Consider the following 27,666-nt stretch of genomic DNA (forward strand, 5'->3'; position numbering starts at 1 on the left):
AAGTATTTTCTTGTTTTTTACGCCCTTGAAAAGGAATCACATATCATACGTGAAAATGGTGTGCTGCTTGACTGCATTAAAATGACAAGGGTCCAGCAGACACATTATAGCTAATTTTAGTAGGTAGAGCAGACACACTTGAGCTTATTTTTCTCTGACTTTCTCACTCCCCATTCCAGCCCCTCGGGTACGCACGTTACACGATTCCCTAGAGTCAGAAGATGGGAGTGGAGAGTTTCAGTACAGAATGTAGCTCTGGACATCACCAAGAAAAAGGAAGGGAAGAAAGAGAAGAGAGGGTGAGCAAAAGGGAGGGGAAAAAGGAAAGGAAGGAGAGAAGGAAAAAAGGAGGGAGGGAGCGCAAGAAAAGAATGAAAGAAAAAAAACAGAAAGCAAGGAGAGAAAAAAAATTAAAACTGAGAAAGGAAGAAGCTTCGCTGAAGGGAGGAAAAGGAGCGAGGAAGAGGAGAAGGAAGAGTGTGAGAAATGTTTTTGTCTCAGGTCCATTAGAGAGAGAAATAGAACCCTTATCAGCACTACAGAATCTCGAAGAGGCAGTGTATTTTCTTGAAAGCCCCGAAGCTAAGCAATTCCAAGAATGTTTGGCAAAGCCCTTTGGGGAAGGGTGAGGTGGGGGACGGGCGTGGGGGTGGGGGCTTCCTCACCCCCCCACCCCCGGCCCCCTCACAGGATGTGACAGGATTTGGGAGACCTAGAGGAAACCTTCAGGTCACCCAGGGAACTGCTCCTCTCGCTGGTCCTGCAGTGGCGAGGCGGGGTGGGGGTGGGGGGGTGAGAGCGCCGAGACGCGCGGGGCGCGGAGATGTGCAAGTGGCGAAGCTGGACCCAGCGCAGGCGGGAGAAGCCGCCCGACTCCCGGCGCGGGATCTGCTGAGAGACCACGGTGAGTCTCTCCGGGTGCGGGTCCGAGGGATGTCCGGGTTCCCCGTCGCCCCCGGGCCCGGGCCGAGGCGGGCCCGGAACCTCCCTGGAGTCCGGCCTGGGCTCGGCGCCGCCGCCCGCCGCCAGGAGCCCGCGCTGCTCGGGACGCGCCTGGGCGGACGCACCGACCGACCAGCGCTCTGCGGCGCTCCCCGCCGCCCGCAGACCCAGTGCGCTCATTGGTCGGGATGTGTCTGCTCAGCAGCCTCCAACTTCTCCCGAATCCCACGGGTGAGTCCCGAGAAAGCGAGCTGGCACCTGGGAGCTGGTGGGGAGATGGGTCCAAAGGGCGCGAGATTTCCCCCGGGGGCGGTGGGAGCCGTTGGGACGGGAGCCGGAGGGGAGCGGCGGCCGCGCGGAGCGGCTGCCTGGAAGGCGCACGGAGCAGGGTCCGTGGCTCAGGTCCGGCGAGATCAGAGCGCCCGGGACCCCGCGGCCGTGGGCGAGGGAGGCGTGCCCTGGGAAGAAGCTGCAACTGAGACTTGAAGAGTGAGGGACTGGGGTTAGAGAGGGTGACCTGGACGAGGGCTCTGCAAGTGATGTCAGGTCGACTCTTCAGGTTCATTTCCATAGCTTCCTGCAGCCTCTGCCTGGGAGAGTTACGTCCGGTTACTGAGATCAGCGCTACGAAATTGCAGCCTGGCTGATTTGGGGGCTGGGAATTGGCCATTCCGCTGTAAAGACACTGTTTGTTTGTTTTTGTTTTTTGTTTGCTTTTTAAAGTAAGGTTTGTTTTCATTTTGGTTTCTGTCAGATTTTCTTCTCATTTGTAACTCACTTGCCTATTTTTACTTTCCCTACCCTGAAGATCTTTTCATTATCCTGCTTCTTCATCTTGCTTTAAACCTTAGTTTCCTCTTACATAATTTATGCTGATAGAGTGCTTAAATCTCGAGGGTTGGTTGGTGGGAGTGGTGGTGGGAGTTCTTTTGCAGATGAAAGTTTCCTTAATCTGTCTTAACTTATTTGTATTATTTGAACAAAAGAGTAATTGCAACTGAAGTTTTCTCTTTATTTATTTTCTAATAAATTTATTTATTTTTGTCCGAGTTGGGTCTTCTTTGCTGCGCGCAGGCTTTCTCTTGTTGTGGAGCACAGGCTCGCGGGCTCAGTAGTTGTGGCTTGCGGGCTCTAGAGCACAGGCTCAGTAGTTGTACAGGACTGGCTTAGTTGCTTCGCGGCATGTGGAATCTTCCCAGACCAGGGCTTGAAACCCTGTCCCCTGCATTGGCAGGTGGATTTTTAACCACTGCACCACCAGGGAAGTCCCAAATTGTTCTCTTTAGCCTCTTGGTCAAGTTTACTCCTCCTCCATATAAGATGCAAATGGTAATTTTATTAAACTGAAAAGAAGTACCTCGATTTGCAGTGTCAGCATTTGGAAGCTACTAGTCCGCACACTGGCTATGAAGGCATCTAGCTGGCATTATTGCTGGGTTCCAGCACTTAAAAAAAAACTGTCCGACAATTTCTTGGACTCCATGCTGTGTCTTTTGTTGTATAGCAACACTGCACATGGGAGTAATATGTTTGGGGCTTTGCGTTCAGAACTCCGTATATCAGATCCAGGAAACACCTACAAGTTTCCCTTGTCCGGGGAAACAAGGAGGTGATTCCTCTACCATATGTGCCTCCTCAAATCTGCAGCTATCGTCTAAATATGGAACCTGTTTCTCTCTGTATTTTTTGAATTGAAGTACAGTTGATTTACAATATTGTGTTAGTTTCAGGTGTATAGCATACTGATTCAGTATTTTTGTAGATTATACTCCATTATAGGTGGAACCTGTTTCTCTTGCTTCCTGTGCCTCAGTTTCCATAATACAAACTGTAATTGCATAGTGTAACCTCAGAGACTTGCAGAAATGTTAATGTACTAATGTGTTGTGAAGATGAACATTGCTTTGGTTTATACTTTTCAACAAACCAGTTATCCTCTGGGTTCTTTGATTTGATGATGTGATAAAGTAATGTGTACACTCAACTGGTATAAAAATTGCTGCTGTATATTGCTTTGAAACTCAGTTTCTATTTAGGCAAAATAATCTTTTATTCTTTTGGAGATGTTGTCAAGCTGAAGTTTGCAGTATTCTTGTTAGGGTTGATGTCCTAATCCTCTATCCTCTCTTGCGGAAGTGTCTACTTTTTGGCTTGAACTTTCCAACATATCTCCAATTGAGGTGGAATACTTTAAGGATGTAGGTATGTTTGGGCATATCCTGCTTTATATGGGACTACATGTATCGACTTTATAATTTTTGTATTCTTTTGTATAATTGCCTCCTTTTCCCCCTCTCTAAAATGGGGTTGGGTGTGGTTGCATTGGACATCCAGGTATCTGAGGGATGGTGATATGTTTTTTCCTGAGGTTCAAGATTCTGACCCCTATTTTTTTTTTTTTTTTTTTTTTGTGGTACGCGGGCCTCTCACTGTTGTGGCCTCTCCCGTTGTGGAGCACAGGCTCTGGACGCGCAGGCTCAGCGGCCATGGCTGACGGGCCCAGCCGCTCCGCGGCATGCGGGATCCTCCCGGACCGGGGCACGAACCCCCATCCCCTGCATCGGCAGGCGGACTCCCAACCACTGCGCCACCAGGGAAGCCCCCTGACCCCTATTTTCTTAAAAGAAAATAGTGAATCAATTGGAATTACTGGAAATGAATGACAAAGTTAATTAGGAGGTTAAACTTGCCTCATTTCTGCTTTGGTCAGTGCTGTTGAAAAGTGCTTCTTAGGAGCAAAAGACTGAAAATTTGCAGGACGTTTATAGGAGGGGCAGATGGAGAGTTTGCAAGTGATTCAAAGATGATATTATTTTGATATAGGTATAAGGACTAAACAGCTTCAGTCACTGCCTTCATTTCCCCCTGTAACAATTTCTGCTGTCTAAGGTGCGGAACCATTAAGAGCCCAGCTGCCTCAGTACCCCAATCTCAAGGGTAAGAAGTAGACGCCAGGGAAAAGTAACCCAGAAGGGAGAAAGACATACCTGCCTACTAGTTTTCCTGCATGGTGAAAACCTGGTGGCGCCAATGAGCAGCTTCAATTTAACCCGTGGCTGCCCTGGTTCCTGGCCCTAGATTTTACTAGAGAAACGAATTGTTTTTTTCTAAGAAAGAACTAAAAAGAGAAGTGGGTCATATTATAATATATCAGGAGAATGTTTCTCTAGATTTTTTTCTGAAATATTATCAGAGCAGGGGGAGAAATACTCAGGAAATGGAAATACTCAAGCAAATGTGATTAATATTCAGATGTTCTTGAAGTCAGTCTTGAATTCATCTGGGAGAAGCGGGAAAATTATTCTTTATTGTTTACCTCTCTGTATGGTGTCCAAGCGTTAAGTGTGTTTCCATCTTTTCTTTCCCCACCCACCTCCCCTATTAAAAATCCAAGGGCTACTATCAATGCAATTCCATATCATAACCCAAGAAAGAGGCTGTGAGAGTAAGCCAACATGAGTCATATAACCATTAAGACATTTTAACATTCAGGTACACTACATTCCACTTTTATTGAGCAGACATGGTTTTCATGGTCTAATAAAATATTTTTATTTGATAGTCTGTCCTTGGTTATAGCCTCATGTAATCCCAGGGACAGCATGCTTAAGACTTTGTATCCAGAACTTTAAAGTCCAATTGTGACTCACTTATTCATAACTCACTGGGGAAATTAAATTCCTAGTTATCTGCTGATAACTGATGGCCTGATCACCCAGGCCATACTTCAAACGTAGAATCCGTTTCTACTTTATCCTGTGCCTCAGTTTCCACAAAACACACTCTCAGAAAATTATGTGTATTCAACAAAGATTTCTAACTATGAGAGCATCTCTGAGCAGTCACTTCATCTAGGAACTAAATTATATGCTTAATTTGCATCAGGCTATACACAGCTAATCTGTTAGTTTACAATGCTCTTTTCTACAGTCAGGCAGAAAAATTGAACTTGTGTGTTCTAAGCTTTGGTGAATAGCTGATAAAGAGTCACTAGGCCTCTAAAAGAAATATAATGAAATCTAATATTTAGGCTAATATCCCCTTAATTTTACCCCCTAGACTTCTGCAATAAGGTTTAAAGTAGCTATCATTGTATGATGATGCAGTTTTCTTTCAAAATGTGTTCTTTGTAATTGTATTCTTTGAAATGTGTTCATTATAAATGTGTTCTTACTTGTGTAGCTTTGGGCAAGTTACCTGGCTTTTCTGTGCCCCACTATCCTAAGGTATAGAACTGGAATATTCAAATCCGCCTTACAAAGATTCAGTGAATTAGTACATGCAAAGCACCAAGAACTGTGAGTGACACATGGGAAGTACTCAATAAATATCAGCTATGATTAGCAGAAGTATTAATATTATTAATTTAAAAACAAGTTAAGTATCTTAATTGTTATCCTGACCTGCAAGGTTGAATTTTTTTAATCATATTTTCTTCTTCTTCAGTTGCACAAAGAAACAGTACTTACGGTTAGTATCTTTCATCCCAGGTTGTAAACCATGACTTTTGGTCCAGTGAGTGACCATTTTCAAAATGTTGTCTAAACAGTTAATAGATACCCATATTAGCAGTTGTTGTAATTTTGAACTGTAAAATTAAAGATGTTTTTAAGATGAAAAAAAAAAACTACCACAAGTGTTTGTTCCTTTTTGTTTTTATCTGTTATTATTACTGTTATTTTGTTATTTTATTATTTTGTTATTTTGTTTTTATCTGTTATTATTACTACTACTATTATTATTACTGTTGTTATTATTACTAATTATTGCTTAGTCAAAACCTCGAAGTATTAGTCATTAATTTCTAAGCTTATAAAGGAAGCCAGCGGAGCAAGCTATAAAATTCACCTTTGATGTTGTACAAAGTTCAGAAGGGTGAATTTAAAACTTTCCTTAATGATGGTACAGAAGTTATTTGCTTATGAACTGCTGAAGGAATCCTCCGTGAGTATTTCACTGAGTCTCCTTGTCTGATTTTGCTTGGATCTTCAGTGATCTGTCAAAAAAATCCAAAAGATTGTGACCAGGATCTGTCTAACTTATGTGACTATAGACTCTTTGCTTTCAGAATCAAAATTTTGACTTTCAGCAAAAAACTTTTATTTCTAATTTAAAATGAGTTAAGCTTTTACTTTATTCAGCCACATTAAGCATTTAGAAAATTGTATATAGATCTCTTCTTTTTATCTATTGATTAATTTATTATGATTAGTTTGAAAAAAATTTTTTAATGTGGTGGGTTTTTTTTTTTTTCAGACTTTAGGTAATGGGCAGATCAGAAAGTCAGATGGATATAACTGATATCAGCACTCCAAAGCCAAAGAAGAAACAGCGATGGACCCCACTGGAGATCAGTCTCTCCGTCCTTGTCCTGCTGCTTGCCGTCATTGCAGTGACAATGATAGCTCTCTATGCAACCTATGATGGTGAGTTACTCACACACCTGTGTCCACAAACATGCAGAAGACAGTGAAACCTTCATCTTAGGTTTTTCCCATCTATTAAACAACGTGTTAAGGAAACAGACACTTAAAGATGGTGATATAAAGATTCATTTATAAAATGTAACATCAGTATGCCAAAACACCTAACTTTGACTAAAGTACAATGTCTTTTATGCTTGAGGTAAGTTATTAATTGCCAAGTATGTTTCGTGCACTCGTATGTATTTTAATGAAGATTCTAATGTATAATTTTACTTGATGAAAGTATTTACAATTTTATAGCCAACTTCAATTAGTCAACTTTTGTTGTGTCATTGAAATTCGAAACGGCTTTACAAGAATTTAAGAGGTCTAATTTGAGCCTTAGAAGTTTTTCACAATAAGAATTAGAAAAGGTTGGTTCATTAATGGAAAAAAAAATGATTACCAGAGTAAAACAACTGATGTTTCAACTTAATAGACCTAGGGCTTAGTGGTCAGGGATGATATAAGAAATACATTTTTTTCCTTCATTTAAAAAATTTTAAATTTAGAATTTGCTTATTTTATTCCTCTATATTTTCTTCTAACTACTGTCAATGATATATAATACTTAGGTTTTAGTTCTTGCTTTAAGGAATTGATTATTTAATTGGCCGTTTATAAAAGAACAAAAGGTAGGGAGAAAGAATATGTGTATTGCAAATATTTATGCATGTATCCTCCTTTTTCTAGATGGTATTTGCAAGTCATCAGACTGCATAAAATCAGGTAAGAAGATAGTTTTTAAATTTAATAGTTTTACAATTAATGTATAACATTTAAAAATCAAATGCTAATAGATCTTTATATTTGCTTTGTGTATATTTTTTTTTTTTTTTTTTTTTTTGCTGTGCGCGGGCCTCTCACTGCCGTAGCCTCTCCCGTTGTGGAGCACAGGCTCCGGACGCACAAGCCCAGCGGCCATGGCTCACGGGCCCAGCCGCTCCGCGGCATGTGGGATCCTCCCGGACCGGGGCACGAACCCGTGTCCCCTGCATCGGCAGGCGGACTCCCAACCACTGCGCCACCAGGGAAGCCCTGCTTTGTGTATATTTTTATTTGTTATAGGTCATTAATTAATAGTCAAAGAACATCAAAATTTACTTAAGTAGTAGATTTGTTAATTTATTCATTCCAAAAAAGAATTCACTCTTTTCAACCCTAGAGTATATGGTAGGGTAGAGATGGAGAACTATATCTGTAGCTTTATGGAGCTTGCCATATAATTGTAGAAAAAAAATCAGCACTTGAAATGGCACGCATCATATCATTAAGTGCTAAATTTCTCAATGCAGATCATTAGAGGGGTAAGAATGAAAAAGGGAGTGACATATAGTTCTGTAAAGCAAGGTGGAGAAGTTAGATTTGGGAGGGGTCTTGAAGCAGGGCTAGGATTTGGAAGTGGAGGTACAGAAGAGGGAATTCCAAACTAGAAGAAAGAACAGGAATAAATCGTGTAGAGAAGCAGTGAAAATGTAGGCATAATAGATAGGGACATGTTATAGAGAGCTTTGAAAATTCATGTTTAGCCTTGATTTTGTAGTAAAAGAGAAAAGGATATTTTCCTGAACAGGATCACTCATTAAGGCAAAAGTTGGAAGATGATTCTGAGAATGCTAGGCTGGGTGGATTGAGTGAAAAGCTAGGGAGGGAGGGGAGGGAGGGGCTGCTTCTGTAATCCAGGTGTGAGTTTAGGAGGGCTGCCTGCGGTGGGATGAAAGAGCTATGAGACAATGTGAGGAACAATTGGATGGCTTAATAGCACAGACTTGCTAAATGAAGGATATGAATACTTTGAAAATGACACCAACTTTGAAACCTCAAGGGACTCAGGAGACTGTGGCAGCTCATACTGAAATAACAAAGTTACGAGGTAAGTTTGTTTTAGGGAGGTTGTGATTAATGTGGATTTAGACCTATTGCGTGTAAGTCAGGGGTAACATCCAAGTGGAGATAGACAGCAAGAAAGTAGAGATCGAGTGAATTTAGGATCTGTCAACCAAGGAGTGATAGCTGAAGCCTTGGGAATATTTGAGTTCCTAAAAGTAGAAGAAGTGTAAGAGCTGAACTTAAAAGGACATCAAGAATTAGAGTAGAAGGAAAAGAAAAGTCAGAGAAGGGAACAGAGAAGTGTATGGAGCTATAGAAGTCACATCAATTAGAATGTGGTGAAAAAAAGAACATTTTGACAAGGAGAAGAAAGGTGGTAGCTGGCATAGCACCTCGGATATGAACACAGTGTTTATGCCCTTTGACAAGAGATTCTAAACTTCCTTTCTGATGTCTACATTTCTTCCAAGAAATAATCTGTCCCAAATGATTTTTAACCATTTTCTGTTGGGTTGTCTTATCTGGGTTTTTGTTATTCACTGACCTTTGCAAAAGAGTAATGGGAAAATATTGTGGGATTCTAGGTTATAGTCTAATGTCCTTAGTATGTATGTGCTCTTTGGTTTTCTGTATTGCTTTTTGCCTTTTTTCCCCCCGCACTGCATCTCAAGTACACTGACCACATGTACACTCTGGGACATGATGTGGGTAGCTTGAGGGAGACCTGATTGGGATACTAGCCATTTGCTCCTCAGTGTAATAACATGCACTTTCCCATCCGAGGGCCTTCCCAGAAACAAAAGAAGTTTCTTTATTCCTCAGGGAGATGGCTGCACAGGTGCCTTGGCTGGGAGATGTCCAGGGTCTCTGTGCCAGAGTTGGTATGTGCCCAAGTTGTCAAAGTTACCATTTGCTTCTCCCTAAATCCCATCTCTCCTTTCTCTCTACCAGCTGCCCTATTATATGCTCATGCTATTCTGTTTTGAGTAACTCCCACTTATGTGTTGCCCTCTAATTATCTCTAAGTTTCTCAGTCCTCAGTATACTTGGTGCATCTATTAAGTCTCTTAATCTGTAGGTTCTCTCAGATTTTTCTCCCTCTCACTCTTCTTTCTTGGATTTTATTTTTGAAGAAACTAGATCCTTTGACTAGGTAGGCATATCTTTGTAAAGTCCTACAGGTGATTGTACCCCAGAGATCTGAGCAGGTTCCTTTAGTGGTACCCACCTAAGGAGCAATATATTTGGAATCTGGAATCTTACATGTGACTTAATGTTTAGAGGTATGGCTTTGGCTTTTTTTAATACTGGTTGGCAAGGCTTAACTCATTAAAATGTATTTAAACTGTATCCTTTAATTGTAGTTTAGAAATCATACCAAATGTAAAAAGCACCTCACAGAACTATACCTTGGCAGAGAAATGTATACAATGGAAATAGCTTCAGTGGTAAACAAGGTTGCTGAATAGCTGTGTGTTTTTCTTCATTCTGCTCTTTTGGTTCACAAGCTGCTAGAATACTTTCATATTCATAGTTACTCTTCCTCCCTGGGGGAAAATGATGAAACTCACTCTTATGGATAAAGTTTTTATGCCCTACACATACACACACACACACACACACACACACACACACACAGAGTCCTCTACTGGTTAGAAAATATTTTCTGCCACAGAAAACATAACTGTTGCTTTTAGAAGTTGCTTCAGATTAAGAAAACTCTAGGGGAAATCTTGGACAGAAAAAAAAGGGAGAGAGTGAAAGAGTGGAGTGGATGGAAAGAAAAGAAAGAATAAAAGATGTTGAAAAAAATATAAAGTCTCCTACCAGCAATTCTATAGATTACTTTAAAAGATTGGGAGAATTCAAACCTGAGCACAGAAATTGTTGAGAATAGGAAAAGTTAGGTATTGATACCCAAGGCGCTTATTTCAAGTGAAAGTTGGTTTTAGCTGAAATCTTTCTCCTCATGGAAGGGGAAGTCATGGCAAGTGCACTTCTCTCTTTGATCCTTTGAAGTCAAGGGATGGAGGTCAAGCCACACCAAGGCAAAAATAAAATACTGCAGAAAGCTTTGGATCATCTTGAAATTTGTTTGGTGTTGGGTCCTTTAAATCTGAGCCTCTATAAATTTAAATATTTGTAATATACATAAAATGCTGTTTACATGACATACTTTAAATTAACTTGCCTGTATAAGAAATGCATCCCTCTGAAAGATTACACCAGACCTAAAATGAAACAAACACTTCTTAACAAATTACAAGTTAAGACAGTGTTCAAAACCCTACTATTAAAGTATGAGTAATACTATTCATCTCTTATTTACTATATAAGATTGTTAAAAACATGGAATTATAGAGCTTGGATGTGATTTCTCAAACGTCTCTGTGTAAATCTAAATCCTGAAACTGGCTTCCATTGCATTGCAACCTTACTAAGATTTCAAGGAATCATATACTTTAAATCAGGATTTCTCAGCTTCATCACTGTTAACATTTTGGGCTGGATAATTCTTTGTTATGGGGAAGGGGGCTGTTCTGTGCATGGTAGGGTGTTTTACAGCATCCTTGGCCTCTACCCACTAGGTGACTATCAGCACCTTCTCCCAGCTGTGACAACCAAAAAGTATCTCCAGACATTGCCAAATGTCTCCTTGGGGCAGCAGTATCATTTCCACTTGGGTACCACTGGCTTAAATAATCTCAAGAGATCATCTAATGCTTTTCCCTTTGTGGTAGAGAGAATAATGCCTCCCTAAAGATGTCCACTTCCTATCCCTGGATCTTATGAATATGTTACCTTATAAGGCCAAAGGTACTTTGCAAAGGTGATTATTAAGTTAAGGATATTGGGAAGATTATCCTGAATTATCGGGATGGTCTTATGTGATCACAAGGTTCTTATAAGGGGAAGGGAACAGGAGGGTCAGAATCAGAGAGAAAAATGTAACAACAGAAGCAGAGGAAGCCAAGTTTGGAGTAATATAGCCATGAGCCAGGGAATGTGTGCAGTCTCTAGAAGCTGGAAAGGGAAAGGGATGGTTCTCCCCTAGAGCATCCAGAAGGAATGCAGCCCTGTTGACCCCTAGAGCCATAAGATAAATTTGTGGTGTTCTAAGTCACTGCGTTTGTGGCAATGTGTTGTAGCAGCAATAGGGAACTAATAATACACCCTTCCATAGTTCTTTTATTTGGGGGCTGTCTTTGAAGAGTTAAAACACACACATAGTGTTTCTTGCTATACTAGTGTTTTATTACTAAATTGAGGTATGTAATATAATAAAGTAAAAATAGAAGATAAAATAGAATAATAATAGCTAACACTTACTGAATGTTTATGTGTCTGACACTATTGTAAGCAGTTTACATTTGATCCTCATAATGACCTTGTGAGGTAGGTACCATGTATACATTCCTTTTACAGATGAACAAACTTGAGCTAGGATTGCACTCCAGGCAGCCTGACTCCAGAACCTGTATTCATGACCACTTTTCCCTGTTGCCTCAAAGGAGACCAGGAGTCTATCAAACTTTTAATACTCTGTGCCTGTACATACAGTATTTGAGAGCAGATTGCCTCCGCTCATGCTAGAACTTGGAACTAAAGGACATAAGATGACTCTCAGAGAGTTGAAATAATTAAATACAGACTAAGAAGGAGGAGAATGAATATTTCTTTGACCAAGAAACAAGCTACTTTACTGAGAACAGCGGATCAGCTTCATCAGTGATTTTAGTACATCAAACACAACATGGAATTAAGGGGTTTAAAGAAGCAAACATTAGCAGTGTAGTCCTAAACTCTCCAGGGGATAGAGAAACCAAGTTAAGATACATGAGCCATACAGTTCTCAAGAGAGAGCAAGACCATCTGTACAGTTGTGCAGGTTGTACACTGCACAATTGTGGCAGCCCTGAGGGACAGGTTTGTGGAGCGTCAGGACCTGGATGAAACCCCTCATAACTATCCATTTCCTTTAATTCTTTACTCATCAAGCAAACTTTGGATGAGTATTTAAATATTAATACAGGGAAAGGAGGCATTCTGTTCACTTGAAAGATATGTTAAGCTTGGTGAGATTATGTATTCATATTCTGATTTATAATCACTTTTGTGTGGCTTGAGCTGTAACCCTTGAAGTAAATGAACCTTCCAAATATCTGATCATTTCTTCAAGGACCAGATCCTGATAGTGCCCTAAGTGAAGTATCTTGTTACCAGCTGGCCTTTTCATGGCAGCAACAAGGAATCTCTGCATTGCTGTGGGCCATGGTCCCTCCTTTCTTGCCTGTTAACACCCCAGAAGCCTCCACGAAGAAAAATGACACAACTAGATGAGTACAGGAAAGACCGCAAACAGACTCTTGAGGGCTGCCAGGCATGTAACAGCCTTTCAGAGTGGGAGATGAGGCTATTTCATTATGTAATTTAGCTTGAAAAAATCCTTCAGGCAATAAGAACGCAGCCGGCATCTTAGTGGAAAGGCTGCTGAAGCACACCTTTGTTAATTTAAATGTGGCATGTGGCAATTTGCTTTGGGCGGCTTCCCTGACACCATTCTCCTGACAATTGTGTAACAATACTTGCTTCAAAAATTCTCCAGTCAAAATTAGCATCTGTCAATCACATCCTTTCCAAGAAAGGGAGTCAGTGATGTGATAAATACACACATATGTAACTTTTTTTTTTTTTTTAACCTTCTGGGTAGATTTTAAGCAGTAGTGCACCATCTTTTTTTAGTGCAAGGTCAAGGTATTGAAAACATAGATAAGTTGGACTAAGTGGTTAAAAGGAAAGAAAATTAGCAATGCCTGATAAGCTTATTTGGAACCTTAAGGTTTATTTTACAGCTGCGAACATTACCTGTGCGTAAAGGAGTGGATATAAACGCTAGCTTGCAGGGGGGTGGGGTGAGGACCCCAGCTTTATGTTCAATATTGTAGAATGAGAAATATGGGAAGGCCCCTCTGCAGTTGAAGGGTCTTGCTTTGTCCTGCTCACCAAAATCCATGGTGTAGCAAGGGGCTTCCCAATAAGCCTTTGATATAATATGAAGCTCCAGCTAATAATATTGATAGATTTTTAAAGGGAAATTGAAAAATAAAGAGTTAAAAAGACTGTAAGAGGAAAGTTACACAAGCCCTTGAATCTTGAAAAATTTTGTTCTCTGAGATCATTCAGAAAAGGAAATTCTGGGGTGGGGGGTGGTTGTTTTGATCCGATTTCTGACTGATTGAAAACTGGAATAAATTCTCTTTGTTCAAAACACCCTCACCCCATACCCACTAGAAGGGCTATAATAAAAAAGATAGACAATACCACGTGTTGGTGAGGATGTGGAGATTAGAACTATCATACATAGCTAATGGGAATGTAAAATATTTCAGTACATCCCAGTGCGATATATAAAAACCATTCTGGAAAACATTTGGCAGTTTATGAGGAAAATTAAACATACACTTTCCATACAACCCAACAATTTCACCTCTAGGTATTTACCTAAGAAAAATGAAAATACATGTCCTCAAAAGGATTTCATGTGATTTTTAAATTACAGCATTATTCATAGTAGCCAAAACATGGAAACAACCCAAATACCCCTCAATAGGTGAATAAACAAAATATGGTATGGGTATAAACGGGAATACTACACAACAGCAAAAAGGAACAAACTGTGATACTTGCAACAATAAGGAACCTCAAGAATGTTATACTAAGTAAAATAAGTCAGACAATCATAAAACCTGCATATTATGTAACTTCATTTATATGAATTTACAGGAAAGGCAAAACTGTAGAGGCAGAAAGTAGAATAGCTATTGCCTAGGGCCTGGGAGTGGAGCAGGGATTCCTGCAAATGGGCAAAAGGAAACCTTTTGGGGTGATGGAATTTTTCTAAATTGGATTGTGGTGATCACTGCACAGCTGTATAAATGTATTAAAAGTCATTGGGTGAATCTTATGGTATGCGGATAAAAAGCAACAAAATCACCCTTATCCCTTTTTTCCCATCTCTCCAGTGTCCATTTGTAAGTAATTATCTTCTGTTTTGATCTTATGCTTGTTATTTGAATTAAATATTGAGTCCGTTGATTCCTGTTTCCACAATTCAAAGTGATTATGTGTAGTTTTCAATGCCTACCAAATCACTAAATAACTTAACCTTCTCAGTTTGAGTGAGCCCCTATTATTTGATCATATTAGTGTTATATTGATGAAAAGTCTGTGGAAATTGTAAATCAACTAGGAAGTTGAAGTTATTTCGGAATTAGACATTGGAAGCATTGTTTCCATGTGCTGGAGTTTCACTTTCAGAGCAAGTGAGAGATATATGTGGTATGGTAGGGCCAGGTGGACCTGTCATCTGTCAATCAAAGGCAGAATACTGGGTCTACCACAAAGTGGATACTGGTGACAGTCATACTTCTGGGAAAATGTGTTGGTTTTTCATAAGGGTTCTATGAAATGTTTCCCTTTTCACCTTGACTACTAGTGTGTCAAGAGACTTGTTTTTAACCTATAATTATAATCTTTGTGTACATTTGATCCATTAGCATTATTCATGCCCTCCTCCTTCTTTCTCAGCTAATGTATTTGATTTTATTTCCTGTATCCCTGTAAGGCCACTTTGAATTCTTTTATGAACAATGTAGGTTAACAATTAGATGACTAGAATATAGATAAATTCCAACAATAGATATGTGCAGGAGCAAGGCTGTTAGATAGTAAACTTTATTTCAAAGAGATGCAAGTGTTATGAATAATTAAGGCACAATCTTTTGAAAGATTACAGCTTCTTTTTCCACTAAGCCAACAACATGGTAGAACTAAGATGTAAGTTCAGGCCACATCCTGTGTTGTTAGTATGCGATCTTAATTAAGTCAGTTCAGCCCTCCGCGTTTCATTTTCCTTACCTACAAAATTGAAATTAAAAGTGTCTTATTTTACAGAGAAACAGCAAAGATTAATGACAGCCTATTTCATGTTATACATCCTTCAAGGAGATGCACCACAGGTATAATGCACAGATATATCCCATTTAATGTGTTCTTTCATGAAAGTAACAGATGCGCTACTTAAAGCTATTTATTGAGAAAAAAAAAGCTATTTAGTGAGAATCAAAAGAAAGCAGTCAATATATTTTTTAAGTGGAAGGTGTAGCCAAAAATAGAGAGAGGGTAGGGGGTGGAGGGAGGGAGAGAGAGAGAGAGAGAGAGAGAGAGAGAGAGAGAGAAAGTACATTTTAGATAGTCTCGGGTAAAAATGTCATCTCTTATTAACATTTTCCTTGACTACTGTGCTCTGTGTTAGCACAGGGAGTGACAGTTCAGCCTGTGAATGAACTGTAAAATGAACACAATCAGAAATGGGCACTTGGATCCATGTTTCCTGTAAAGCAAAATGCTTTTTTTTGTTTTGTTTTCTGTAAAGCCAGTCAAGCACAACTTGATTTGAACACGTAGCTATTCTGTGCTCACCCTTGCAGACATTCACTGTTAGCCCTTCCCTCCCCAGTGATTAACCCCTCAAAGTAAATAAGCCAGAGGCCTGTGGTAAGAGGAGAATAACTAGATTCTTGTTATTCAAAGCGTGGTCCACTGTACCATCAGCATCAGCTGGGAACTTGCAAAAATGCAAATTCTCAGGCCCCACCTCAGACCTATTGAATCTGCAGCTGCATTTTTAGTAGAGTCCCCAGGAGAGGAGAGTGCACAGTAAAGTTTGAAAAGCGCTGAAGACTAGTGATTCTCAGCTGTGGCTGCTTATTAGGATAATTGGGGAAACTTTTAAAATATACCCATGCCAGACCTCCCTCCTCTCTGACACACAGAGTTCCAATTCCTTCAGCGAAGTGGTTTCTGGTAAGTGTTGGGGGAAAGGAATTTAAGTAAATAAATTGACATTAAGATATGTAGGAATTCCCTGGACGTTTGCATTTTTAAAAGAAGGTATATGTTAACCAACTGGTTGCTTTAACGAGTGCAATTTCAGACTGCCGCTCAGTAAAAACTAAGTCAGAGCAGAGGGTCACTAGGCCTGTTTTTCTACTAATAATGGAGAAGCTGAACCTGGACTGTCCCCCTGAATTTCCCCAGTAGAATACGGGCACGGATGTTTTCATAGAGACTTCAGAACAATGTCTTTCCTCATCCATTCATCTATTCATTCGGTCATTTTTTTATATTTCTCAAAATCATTAATTGTGCACCTTCTAAATGTTGAGCGCTTTTCTAGACACTGGGAGTATGAACTAAGATAAGCCCTGCCTTCAGGAAAGTGACAGTCTGGTCAGCATGACAGACCAATAAACAAAATTACCATACGGTTTGGGTAAGTGCTAAGGCAGAGAGAAGCAGTGCTATAGTCATTCTGAGAACAGGGCGCCTAAACCACTTCAGTCATTATAGACTGGCAGCTAGAGTGATTGTAACTAACAGGGCCAGGAAAGCATTCGCAAGAGGAAAATGTCACCTGCTAGTTCAGAAGGCCACTCAGAAGTTGCCAGGCCAGTGGAGCAGAGGGCAGCATGTGCACAGGCTGGATGCAAGATGCATGCAAAGGCTGGGTGAGTGGATATGCAAGTGGTTCATGATGGCTGGCGTGTAATGTGAAATGCACTGGGTTATAATTCCTCTTCAGGTCTATAGAAAATGAATAAATATGTTATGGGGAGCATCTAAAGGATTTTAAGCAGAAGTGGAACATATTCACGCTTGCCTGCTGGCTAGCACAGACTTGGTGAAGTGGAGACAAAGATTTACCCACACAAGGGAATACTATTTCCAGGTCCCGGGTATGAGGGAGAGCTTAGCAAGGTTAAAGAACTGGAAGAATGGCTATAGGGCTGAGTCACAGTGGGCATGAATGTGGATGTGAGAGTGGGGGTGAGAAGGGTGTTTGAGTGCTGGCACAAGAGATAGGCAGAAACTGAATCTTGTAGTCTGTGGTAAAGTGTTTGAGCCTTCCTAATAGCAATGGGAAGTTACAGAAGGAGGGGTTTTCAGTGAAACATGACTTGATCCGAATTGTTGAGAAAGGTCACTGACTGTACCTGAAGAATGACCCTGGGCAAGGAATTGGGCTACTGCACACTTAATCTGGATGAGAGCTAAGGGTTGCCTGGATTTGATGGTAACAGGGTGGAGAGAATAGATGGATTTGAGAAATATTTAGGAGGTAGAATTTATAAGGCATAGTGTTTATGTAAATATGTGAGGTTGTGAAAAAGGAGTGAAATGTAACTCAAGTTTCTGGCGTGAGAAACTAGGTGGTAAGTGTTGCCAGTCACTGAGCCAGGGAACACAGAGGAAGAGCTGCTCGGATAATAGGCTGGGGCCCATGCAGCAAAAAGTTCCCTTTGAGACAGTGTAGATTTGGGATACTGGTGAGTCTTCTGTGTGGCGAAGTTCAGGGAAGTCTAGGTTAGAGATAAGGATTCAGGAGTCATCAGCGTAGGGGAGAGGTGGTTGAGATTTCCCAGGAAGGAATGGAGATTTTTTCAAAGAAACTGAAGAGAAAGAGCCAGGGAGGTACAAGGAAAATCAGTAAAGTGTAAAATCACTGAAGCAAAAGTTAGAGAGTATGTTCAAAATCAGAGTCTGATCACTGGAGTTAAATGCAGCTGAGAGGTTGAGTAGGACAAGAAACGAAGGCAGAAAGGAAGAGGTTGAAGATTCCATTGAAGATGGGAAAGTTGATGGATCTTGTTCCTGGGGATGTAAGAGAGGATATATCCAGAGAAAAGATGGCAGGACCCCTCTTAAACAGAGGAGGACCCCCCTTCCTCTCTTACCAGGGAGAAAGCAGCAATGATAGTGTGCATGCAAGTACGGTTAGAGGCTGAGAAGGATGGGAAGCCATGTGGCTCATCCAGTTACTTCAGTTTTCTCTGTGTAAGAGGAAGTAAGGGTATTGAAGGCTGGAAAGGGCCAGTGTATGGAGTGGAAGGGAAGGCTAAGCAGGACCACAGAGAAAGGCTGTGCACAGAATTGATGGCCCTGTTGAAGCTGAAGGCCATAATTTGAAATGGCATTAAACCAGGAAGTTATGGGGTTTTCCCAGCATCACAGGTAATATCTTCCACAGATATTTATGGAGTACGGTTCTAGTTGCTGCAGATGCAGAAGTGAACAACACAAAGTCCCTGCTCATAAGGAGCTTGCAATAAAGAAGTCAATCAATAAATCTGTAAAAAACATTCTTAAATATCTTAGCCTAGAGTTGGAAGGGAAAAGGTAGGCAGCTGGGAAGATTCAGGGTAGGCTCATGTGCAGGGGCGAGGGAATGAAATACTTTGCTGAGTTGATGGTTTAAATGATGACACCACAGGATGTAGGTTGGATAGAAGGTGAAAGAAAGGCAAAGGAAGAACAGAGTGAGCATGAAGTGAGAATTCTCAGGAAAGTAGAAGAGCAGGTGCAGAGGGAATAAAGAAATGAAGAAACTTCTGAGTATGGGAAGGCCAAAGTGTAGGTTACTCAAGTTGAAGATTTCAAAGGTAGAACTGTTCTTGGTGTTAACAACATTAGGACCATGAAAATGCAGGTACAGATGTGGAATGGAGGTGAAGGTCATGAGAGTTTCTAAGGTTAAGAAATTCTTAAGCCAGAGAGTAGCAGAGATTGTCCACATAGTCCCTGATATTACTTGGGAAGATGGTAGAACATTTGTGGAAGGGAAGACCGAGCGAGGCGTTGAGTCTTTAATAAACAAAGATGAATGTCTAGGAAGTTAGTGGATGACAGAGATAAAGTAGATGAGGTGGGTGGGAATGGTCAGCTGGCAGAATCCTAAATAAACACAGTGGAGAGGAATGATTTGGAGGCTGTATAGAGTGATAGAAGAAGACTGGTTTTGTTTTTCAGTGTGCAGAGTGCTGAGGGAGAGAGAGAGCTTCAGGGGAGAGGGTTTCCCTTAAATCAGAGAGCTGAAGGGAGTATCCGTGAGTAGGCTCAGGGCTTAATAAATCATGCCTTCTTGCCCAAGATGACTCTAGAAATGCTCTTCTAATCCTGTTTCCTCATACAACCCAAAGCCCTTTCTTTCATGCTCTAGAGGTAGGATTGTAGGAGATACCCTTCTGAATGGAGGGAAATGTTTGCCGACAAGAGTCAGATTCTAGAATCATAGGATGTGCCACCCGATCTAGAAATTAGTCCACACGGGGTAGGGTTTTCAACTTCTTTGTTGTCATATGTGATAATGTCACTCCAGTGGATCAACAGCAGCCGGTAAAAGGAGACACTGGAGGGCTGCCTGTCTGGCATGTTGTGCGGGAACTCCGTTTGATGGAATTCGAATTACTCATGAATTCATTTTTATTTGTTTTTTCACCAGCTTAGATAAAAACTCAAAGTGAATCAGTGAGTTCTTATCTCAAAACAAAATGTTTGTTTAAACATTTTTCAGAGGCACGATCTCCCTTGAAACTTAAAAGAAACACACACACACACACACACAGAAAAGCCACTATTTGGGCTTCCCTGGTGGCGCAGTGGTTGAGAGTCCGCCTGCCGATGCAGGGGACGTGGGTTCGTGCCCCGGTCCGGGAAGATCCCACATGCCGCGGAGCGGCTGGGCCCGTGAGCCATGGCTGCTGAGCCTGCGCGTCTGGAGCCTGTGCTCCGCAACGGGAGAGGCCACAACAGTGAGAGGCCCGCGTACCGCAAAAAAAAAGATAAAATTAAAAGAAACAAAAAAGTCCAAATGGAACTATCACATTTCAGATACTTTTCAATCCAGAGAAGTCTGACAGTAGGTACCTTAGCTTGAAACTAATAAAGAGAGGTTTGGTCCACAGCACAGACTAAAGGATTAGGAAGTCAAACTGAAATCAATTAGCAGGTAACCAGTAGCCAGCAGTGCATCTGTTTCTTTGTGCTTGATGCTTAAAGCAAAAACAAGCAAGCCAACTATAAAATGGTGAAGATGGCTTAGGCCATATCTTTTAAGTAGTTCCCTTTGTTAATCAAGGCTTTCTTGAACTTCAAAGAAATTCTTATTGAAAGAACTCCCAAATCATTAAAGACTTATAATAAGATGTGCTTGAGGATCTAGTAGTTATTTAAAAATACTTCCAGAAAAGAAAGCTTTTGTAAAATCTAGGGGCTTAATTTTCTGGTATAATGAAATTAGTTGAGTGAAATTAGATGTTTCTGATACCTCTGCCAGTCTGAAGCCAAAATGAATTCATTATCCCTGAACACATGTATATAGCAATCAATGATTTCACTAACTTAGAAGCCAAGAAACAAAGTATTAACAATTGTATTTGTTCAGAGAAATAATTTAACTATATTTAAGTGAATCAAATAAAAAAGCAATATATGAAAAGTCATTAACTGAACAGAATATTTCTCAAAGCCCTGTGTATATAATATTCTGTAGCAAGGAAATGCCAATGTGTTGAGAAGAAATGGCACAAGTGAAACCTTGAAAGTCCCCTTAAACTCGTATCCATGCGAATATGAATCTTTAAAAGAGAATATAAGTTAGCAGCTATAGATACTATGAAACTTTACATGATGCATTTCAACAACTATGTAATAAAATTAAAACAAAGAAAAGAAGTGGGAGGATTTGCAAAGCTGACAAACTGGTTGAGTTCCATGAAGGCCCTTGTTGCAGGATCAGCCCCATTGCAGGCCCAGGCCCTTACCAAGAACAAGGTCAGCGACTCTGGTTCCATCTCCAGTCAGTCTCACGTCTGGTGAGCTGCCTCTGACCCCAGCTCTACTGAGTGGGTTCCTACCTTGTCCCCTGGGACCTCACTTCTGGCTCATTCCCTAGCTATGGAAATTGAGTTTCTGCTTTTTCTTCCCCATCTTCTGGGACTGAAACCCAGCTTAGTTCTTAACCTCATTGCCTTTTGCCTGAAGAACTTTCTTGGATCACCACACTGTCTGCTGGGTACAGCCCCCTCGTCACAGCTGCCTGCAGTTCCTTGTCCCTGTGTAGCTTCTCTCCATTGCTCTTAGCCAGGAACTTCCTCTGTTGATGATTCCTTCTGGTCTATCTAAAATAGGATTCAGTCTCACTGGATTGGCTCAGACTGCTTCAACCTGAGCCCAGTTTATGTACATGACACACATTTTATATGGAAGAAAAATGTTTCTTCATTTGCTGAGGAAGAAACAACTCGCTAATGTTATATGCCAACACAGAAAGCCAAGGATCCGGCTTTTCCCTCAACCATCAGCCAACCACACCTATTAATTTTAAAAACTTAAGGAGGGAGGAATCAGTTCTTTGTCTTGTTTTATTTAAATATAAGAAAATCTAATTAAGTGTTGAAAGTTCAAAATCTTTCAGACACTGCCTATCCGACTTTAAATGAACAATAAAAGCCATTTTTATTCGAGTGTAGTAACAGGCATAAGAAACCAGTATCAAAATATTTTAGATCTGATAAAGTAAAAGTATGGCTTTTAAATAACAGGTGGTGATAATTTCCTAACAGAAGACTTAACTGAGAATGAAGGATTCTTTTGGAGTGTCTATTATGAACTAGTCATTGTGCAAGGTGTTGGAATAAGAATCGTTGCTGTGGGTAAAGGGCGTACCTATAATTATCATTGTTTTTAGATTCTGTGGATTACCTGGAAATATACTTTGAGTTATTTCTTAGAAACTGCACATCTCATACTGATAACTTATTTCATGGTTGATGGTCTAAGGCTCCATCTCTCACCTAGCCATACAGTCGTACAAATGATGCCGTGGTGTATGAACCTTACAGAAGAGGTCGTCCGACAGCTTAACATCTGCAATCCACGAGAACTCTGTCTAGATTCATGGGGAGACCTTGTCCAAACTAGGGCTCCTGAAAGCCTAAGTTGACTTGGCAAGGGCATGTGTTGAAGAGATGATTTGGAACTTTCTGACCAGCCATACAGATAGATTGAGGATGAAAGGACCCGCTTCTATTAGATGCCCAAGATAAGGACTTCTAGGACAAGGCTGGCTGTTTCCTGCAAGCTCAGCAAGAGTAAATCTTTCTTCCCATGATCAGATCTCTTTCCTAAACTGGACAGGGTGACAAAGGCCAAGCCCCTGACTATTAGTTCCCACAGGTCTCTTTCCACCAATCAAAGACAGGTAGGGTTCCTCCTGGGATTCTGAGGCCCTGGGGATCTAGCTCTTCATTCTTTATCTATCCTGTATCCTTCCTTCTGAGAATGGCCTATCTTTCCACACTCACAGAGAGCCGCTCTACACTCCGGTCCTCTTTCGGTTGCCTCTTTGATCAAGGCTGTCACTCACCTTTTCTGCCTGGACCACAACTCTGTTCCTGACTCACATATCTGTTGAATGAATGAAGGAATGAAATGGCTTCCCTCTTCCATCTTTGCCTAGCTAACTCTTTCGCTCCCAGCACATCCTATATGCTTACCCATAACTCACGTCTCACTTGCAGTTAGTTGTGCAATGTCTAGTTTTGCCCCCTGTAATAACTATTTCTATCTTACTTATCAGTCTGTTTCCAGCAGCTAGCAAGGTGCATGGCACATAGTAAGTTGTCAATAAATATTGGTTGCATAAATGAATATTTAATTTATTTTTTATATTTATTCTGTCAGGTTCCTTATCTTGGTCACAAAACCAATGTTGTCTAGGCAAGGTGTTTGTTAGGGCACCTGATACACAAATATAGCAGCAAAGAAGTGGTCTCATTCGGGCTTTGTCTCACATATGTAAATTAGATTTCTCAGTTCTGTATCTCCCTCTCAAACTCTTTTCTGTCTGATCTATCTCCTTTGCTAGCAGTAAAGTCAATTACTCTCTTCCTTGGTTGTTTAATTTACCTAGTTAATTCTACCCTCCTAAGCTAGAACTGGGTCAACAAGGAAACAGTTTCTGTATGCATTTCTTTTTCCCACTATTTTCCTGTTTCAGGGAGATTTTTCAACTAATCTCCTACTCAGGTAAGCATTTCCAGCTCCTTGCGACCAAAATCTCCATTAGTCTGGGCTTTCTTTTCCAATTCCAGTTCTCTCAGAGCTTCTTCCTTCTCAGTAACTCATCTCTGCTCTCCTTTAATGAGGCCCTGTGCTCGCCTTCCCTTGAGTGTCTCTGTTTGGCTAAGTGCTGCTGGTTTTTGACCATCGTCCTCGAAGGTTCCTCTATCCCAGGTTGCTTCACTCATAGTACGCTCATTCAGACTCCTGGTCAGCTCACACATACACGCATAATAAGCTTATTTATAGACACACACTGCAAGTGACTCCTTACCTCTAAGTCACATAAAATAGGAGCTTTACTTGTCAACTGAATACTACATAAGTTCAGGAATTGGAAATGAGAACAGAGCATAACAACCCTTCGTTTCTAGATATAGTTACACTATAGGAGTTCATATTCATCATAAAAGAAACAGTCTTGTGTCAGAGGAAGACCTGCAAATTCTGTGAGGGCAGGGATTATATCTGTTTATTCGCCATGACATATATTCAGATCCCAATAGTGTCAGACATGTAGGGGTACTCAAAAATAGTTGAAATGAAATGAAAAGTTTCAGAGTCTTTTCATGGTCCACAGGGGAAAAAAATCTTTTTGGAGAAGACAGATGATTTAGCATAACCCTCTGGGTCTTCTATAATAGAACAGAGATATATATTCATTAAAAAATATATAAGCATGTAGAGCCTAATACCACCTTGTGTCAACTAAATGCCTAGTTTGTGAATACATACTAAATTTCATAGTGCCCACTGGAGAAGAGTTTCTTTTTGTTTTTACAATTTTGACTTCGTTTGAGGTAGCATTCTACAGCACCAGTGACCCAGCTAATCCTTTTGCTATGATCTTTTTGTACCACGCCCTAACCAAAATTGATGCAAAGGCAGAATGTTTAGAGTTACTCTCAGTAATTACATATTACTGAAGTTGGACTGATCATTTCTGTTCAACAGTGTGATCCAAAATTGCAAAATGTTTAAATGGGAGAAACATGGGTATGTAATTTCATTGCTTCCTCTTCAGAAACATCCACCAGTATCCAGGAAGCTTGGGATCTAACTGATGAGAGTTACTTAGGGAGCAGTGTCGCCTTTTCATAACCTTCTATATCTTTCCTTAAAAAAGGAACATTATTATTCATTAACATTATAATCAACACATAGCCTTGATAACTTATTTTAAGTGATATATTGTATTTAAATTGCAGTATAATCTCTAATAGCTTTTTGCCAGCAAAGACTCTTTTTGGATTTAAAATGCAAATTGGACTTGAAAAAGAAAATTTATTTTTAGACTTACGGCACTTTAACTTAACTGTAACACAGTTTCAGGGCTTCCATTTGTTAACAGAATGTTTTTGGTTGTGAATTTTGGAGGAATCCCTACTGGAAAATTATTGAGTGTCCTCTCTTGGCTGTGAGCCATTCATTTAAATGGGCTATGAGATAAGGCTGAAGAATTTCACTAATTTGGGGAGAGCCAACTAAAGATTATTACTGTAGGCCCATTAGACTTGAGATTTCTGTAATTATCTCAACAAGTTCTAAAAATCTAGGGTCAGATGAGGTGAAGAAGTTTATGTAGCTATGCTCATGTTATGGAGCCATAAAATCTTAATTGGGCATCAGAAAGACAGTGATTGCTACATAATTTAATTTGGATTCTCTCTCTGTGGAGCTTCCAAAATTTTTTTAATGCTATTTGGAGTTACAGAAGGATGATACTGTAGAAAAACACCAGTTTAAAATTAGACCTAGGCTCTATCTAAAGTCATATTGGTGGCTTTGGGCATGTAACCACTCTATGCCTAGGTTTCCTTAAAACAGAGGTAACATGTCCTATTTATAGAGCAATGGGAGGATATTATAAGGAAGGAATATAATCAAAGCCAGAGAAGCAGTTTAACATCATAGTTAAGAGCCTAGGCTTTGGCCACCAGACTGCTTGAGGATAAACTTCAGTTTTGCTACTTACCAACTGTGTGACTTTGGATACAGATTCCTTACCATCAATTTCTATAGCTAGAAAGTGGAGACAAAAATATTGCTACCATATACAGTTTAAATGATAAACAAAGTCAAGGAATTTAGAAAATTGACTCTCATGAAGTAAGCACTTGGCGCCTGACACAGGTCAAACATTGACTTATTATTATTATTACATAAGCATCTTTGGCTGAACCCTAATGAAAATCCTATAGTTTACATTTTGCCTATAAATCTGACAGTGAGTTTATCTGTAAATCTCATAGCAACTGGATTCCAGGTTAAGTATGTATAGCATGTGCCTGTGTGTATGTGGGTGTGAGTGTGTGTTTGTGCCTATGCGTTCAAGGTAAATTGGTCACATGTGTACATGAAATACAATTATGAACTACTCCTCAAGCTAAAACACAAAAAATAGGTCTCCTTTCCTGAGAATTGCAGCTCTACAGAAAAAATTCACTATCTTGGAACTTCCCTCAAATCTACTTGTGTAAATACACAGATAATTTCTGCACAGTTATATAGAGGTGACTTTTCTTGGTGCTGACCAATTGGACTAGTGCAAGACTTGACCTTGGCTTAGCTGGAACTTACCCAGTGGCTGACAGGGAGTGTTTGACTAAATGATTAACTAGCAGTCCTGATTACATCCAGCATCGGGTGTTCCCTCCCATTCTTCCCCCCAACCTTTCTTCAACCAAGATATCACAAAAGCAATTTGAAACAGGGATTTCGTTTAAAAGGGAGGATTGGATTTTGCAAGACTCCAGAATGTTTGTAATGAAAACTGTTTGGTTCTATTAGTATTAGTTGGTGTGCTTGCTAATATTCAGTCATTTTCTCTTTAGGAATGGTTCCCCAGATTCTAGTTTCCACATTGTTGCCTTCTGAATGGAGTCCTTTGTGACCCATTGTGATTACATTGCATTTTCCTTGTGTTCTTTCAAAACGTTCTGACTCTGCCTTAATTTTGGTCAGGGGGTGGTGGGAGGAGGGTGGCAGCAGGGGAATGAGGTCAGCGATACTTTCAGAATGTTGTCAAAGGAGATTTTTTAATTGTCAAAAATTGCCTAGTAAGTAATATCAAGCTTGGTATCTATTAATAAAGCAAACATTTAGGATAGGAGTTTGGGTCAGAAATGAATGTCCTAAGACCTTCACAGGAGCATTTGCTCTTGGGTGCCCCAGCATTTCTCTGACCTCTTCTGGACACTTCCATAGCAGTCATAAGCCAGGCTGATGTTTACAGTGATTTTTAAGATACCAAAATGAAAATGTTGTGTGAAAATGTTTTGGGAGCAAAAAACCAAGGGCGAAGGCCGATTGGGAGAGAACAGAGCTGAAAACAGTTTTGCTCATAAAGGCTTCCTTAAACCTTACTTATGCAGGGCGAGAACCATCAGTGAAGAAGTTTTGCCACCAAGCCAGATATGTGACATATATGTTATAAACAGATGCCTAGCCTATTTAAAATGTTCGACACCAAAATATATAGTGACCAGGATTTTTTGAAAAATACAGTAGTAATTGAGAAAGAAGTGATTTGAAACCATTCCCACTTAATATTGTTGCTTGTTGTGCACATTTTCCTGGATATTTTTTTAAAGCCTCAAAGAAAAAATGGACAAAAGCGTAGTCAATCCTAATCATTTACAGATTTCCTATTTGCTAATTCACCTACTGGCTGAAATTTATTTGTTACCCCCAAATCAATACTCACGGTGCTTTCGAGGTCTTTTACAGACATACACAGATTGATGAAAGATTTCCATCACTCTGCACACATGTACCCAGCTGAGATCCAACAAGGAGATTGTAAACAAGGGTCCTTCTCTCAGTCTATTTAGTGCCACGTTTTTCACATATTCTGTGCTTTTTGTTAGTGATTTAACTGTTTAAAATGGCCCCCAAGCCTAGAGCTGAAGTGCTGTCTAGTGTTCCTAAGTGCAAGAAGGTTGTGATGTGTCTTACAGAGAAAAGACATGTGTTGAATAAGCTTCATTCAGGTATGAGTTGTAGTGCTATTGGCTGTGACTTCAATGTTAATGAATCAATGATATATATTAAATCAGAAATTAAACAGAAACAGACATAAAACAAGATTATGTATTGATCAGTTGATGAAAATACTGTGTGATCAGAGGCTCATAGGAACCTAACACTATTTTCCAAAGGTCAATGGTTCAGTATTTGTTAATTCAATGTTAGTGTTGACTTTAGAACAAAACCCATCAAATAACGAGAATCAGCCCTATTCATAATTCCTGCTAATCCACTCGCATGGGAAAGCATCAGTGATCTACTGAGTAGGGATCCACGTTAAATAAACTTAAACCCACAATTAAGTGCCAGCAGAGGTTCATGCTATCCAGTTTATTCATTTGCTGCTTGTGGCAATCATATTTATTTGAGATTTTCATTATTTTACTGAGAGTTTCCCCAGGATTACTTGACATATGCAGAAATCTCTTTAAAACACACA

The 27,666-nt window shown here is 40.2% G+C and overlaps 1 protein-coding gene across 1 annotated transcript in view; it reads left to right on the plus strand.

The window, feature by feature from the left end:
• Window positions 1-1,303: 1,303 nt before the first annotated feature.
• The window catches only part of MME (membrane metalloendopeptidase), a 91,570-nt gene continuing 65,207 nt past the window's right edge, over window positions 1,304-27,666 (plus strand). The window contains exons 1-4 of the mRNA XM_065876794.1: window positions 1,304-1,637; window positions 5,016-5,022; window positions 6,199-6,368; window positions 7,101-7,136. Coding sequence (XP_065732866.1) covers window positions 6,209-6,368; window positions 7,101-7,136 — 196 coding nt within the window. The 5' untranslated portion in view covers window positions 1,304-1,637; window positions 5,016-5,022; window positions 6,199-6,208. The remainder of the gene's footprint in view (window positions 1,638-5,015; window positions 5,023-6,198; window positions 6,369-7,100; window positions 7,137-27,666) is intronic.

The sequence above is a fragment of the Phocoena phocoena genome, chromosome 4, assembly GCF_963924675.1.
Source record: "Phocoena phocoena chromosome 4, mPhoPho1.1, whole genome shotgun sequence".
Taxonomy (NCBI): Eukaryota; Metazoa; Chordata; class Mammalia; order Artiodactyla; family Phocoenidae; genus Phocoena; species Phocoena phocoena.